The sequence below is a fragment of the Orycteropus afer genome, unplaced genomic scaffold, assembly GCF_000298275.1.
Source record: "Orycteropus afer afer isolate SDZICR_OR568_19922 unplaced genomic scaffold, OryAfe1.0 scaffold00365, whole genome shotgun sequence".
Lineage (NCBI taxonomy): Eukaryota > Metazoa > Chordata > Mammalia > Tubulidentata > Orycteropodidae > Orycteropus > Orycteropus afer.
Window position 1 is genome coordinate 1,480,781 of NW_006921952.1, and position 666 is coordinate 1,481,446.

General features: G+C 50.6%; 1 protein-coding gene across 1 annotated transcript in view; it reads right to left on the reverse strand.

Moving 5' to 3' along the window:
• Positions 1-666, reverse strand: part of LOC103207340 (aldose reductase-related protein 2-like) — an 18,002-nt gene that overhangs the window by 15,502 nt on the left and 1,834 nt on the right. Inside the window, 1 exon segment of the mRNA XM_042782542.1 lies at positions 191-376. Within this exon segment, the coding sequence (XP_042638476.1) occupies positions 191-376 (186 nt within the window).

Genomic DNA, 666 nt, shown 5'->3' on the forward strand with positions numbered 1-666 from the left:
AGTCCAGCAGCAGTGTGTCCCCATTACAGTCAGGGTTGAGACTGTGTTTATGTGGGTACCAGGTTTGTCTTAAAGCAGCGAGGAAGAGGGCTGAGGAAACAACTTTGTTCTTGTAGAAAAAGCTGGAGAATTCTTGGTGTTGATCAAAGCAAACACTTCCAGCCACCCTGAGGTTAAGCCTCCCTCCCACCCCATGGGCCTCGGGCACCTTGCTGACAATGAATTGGTCCTCAGGCTTCACAGCCTTCTCTTGGAGCTTCTCCTGGATGGCCTCCCCCACCTCATTTTGACTCTCATTCAAGAAGGCACAGTCAATGTGGCAGTACCCCACATCAATTGCTGCCTTCACAGCCTCTTTGACTTGGCCTGGGGAAGACTAAGGAGAAAGAAAAGGCTTTCATGTGCTCTCATCCCCAGACCACCTCCCCTGGGCTCCCCTCCACAGCCTATCTTTTCAAACCAGGGTTTCACTGGAGCCCCAATTTCCATGGAACACTGGAGCAGGGAATACTTTGGAAAATGCTTCAAAGGAGAAGGAAGTAAAAGCTTTGTGATCACAGCTCATATCCCATTCTTACCAAGAATCAACTCCCTTCTAATCCAAGTTAACCCACCAGCCCTGATAGGACTCCACATGTGTGGGGATGGCCCATGGCTCCCCATGCC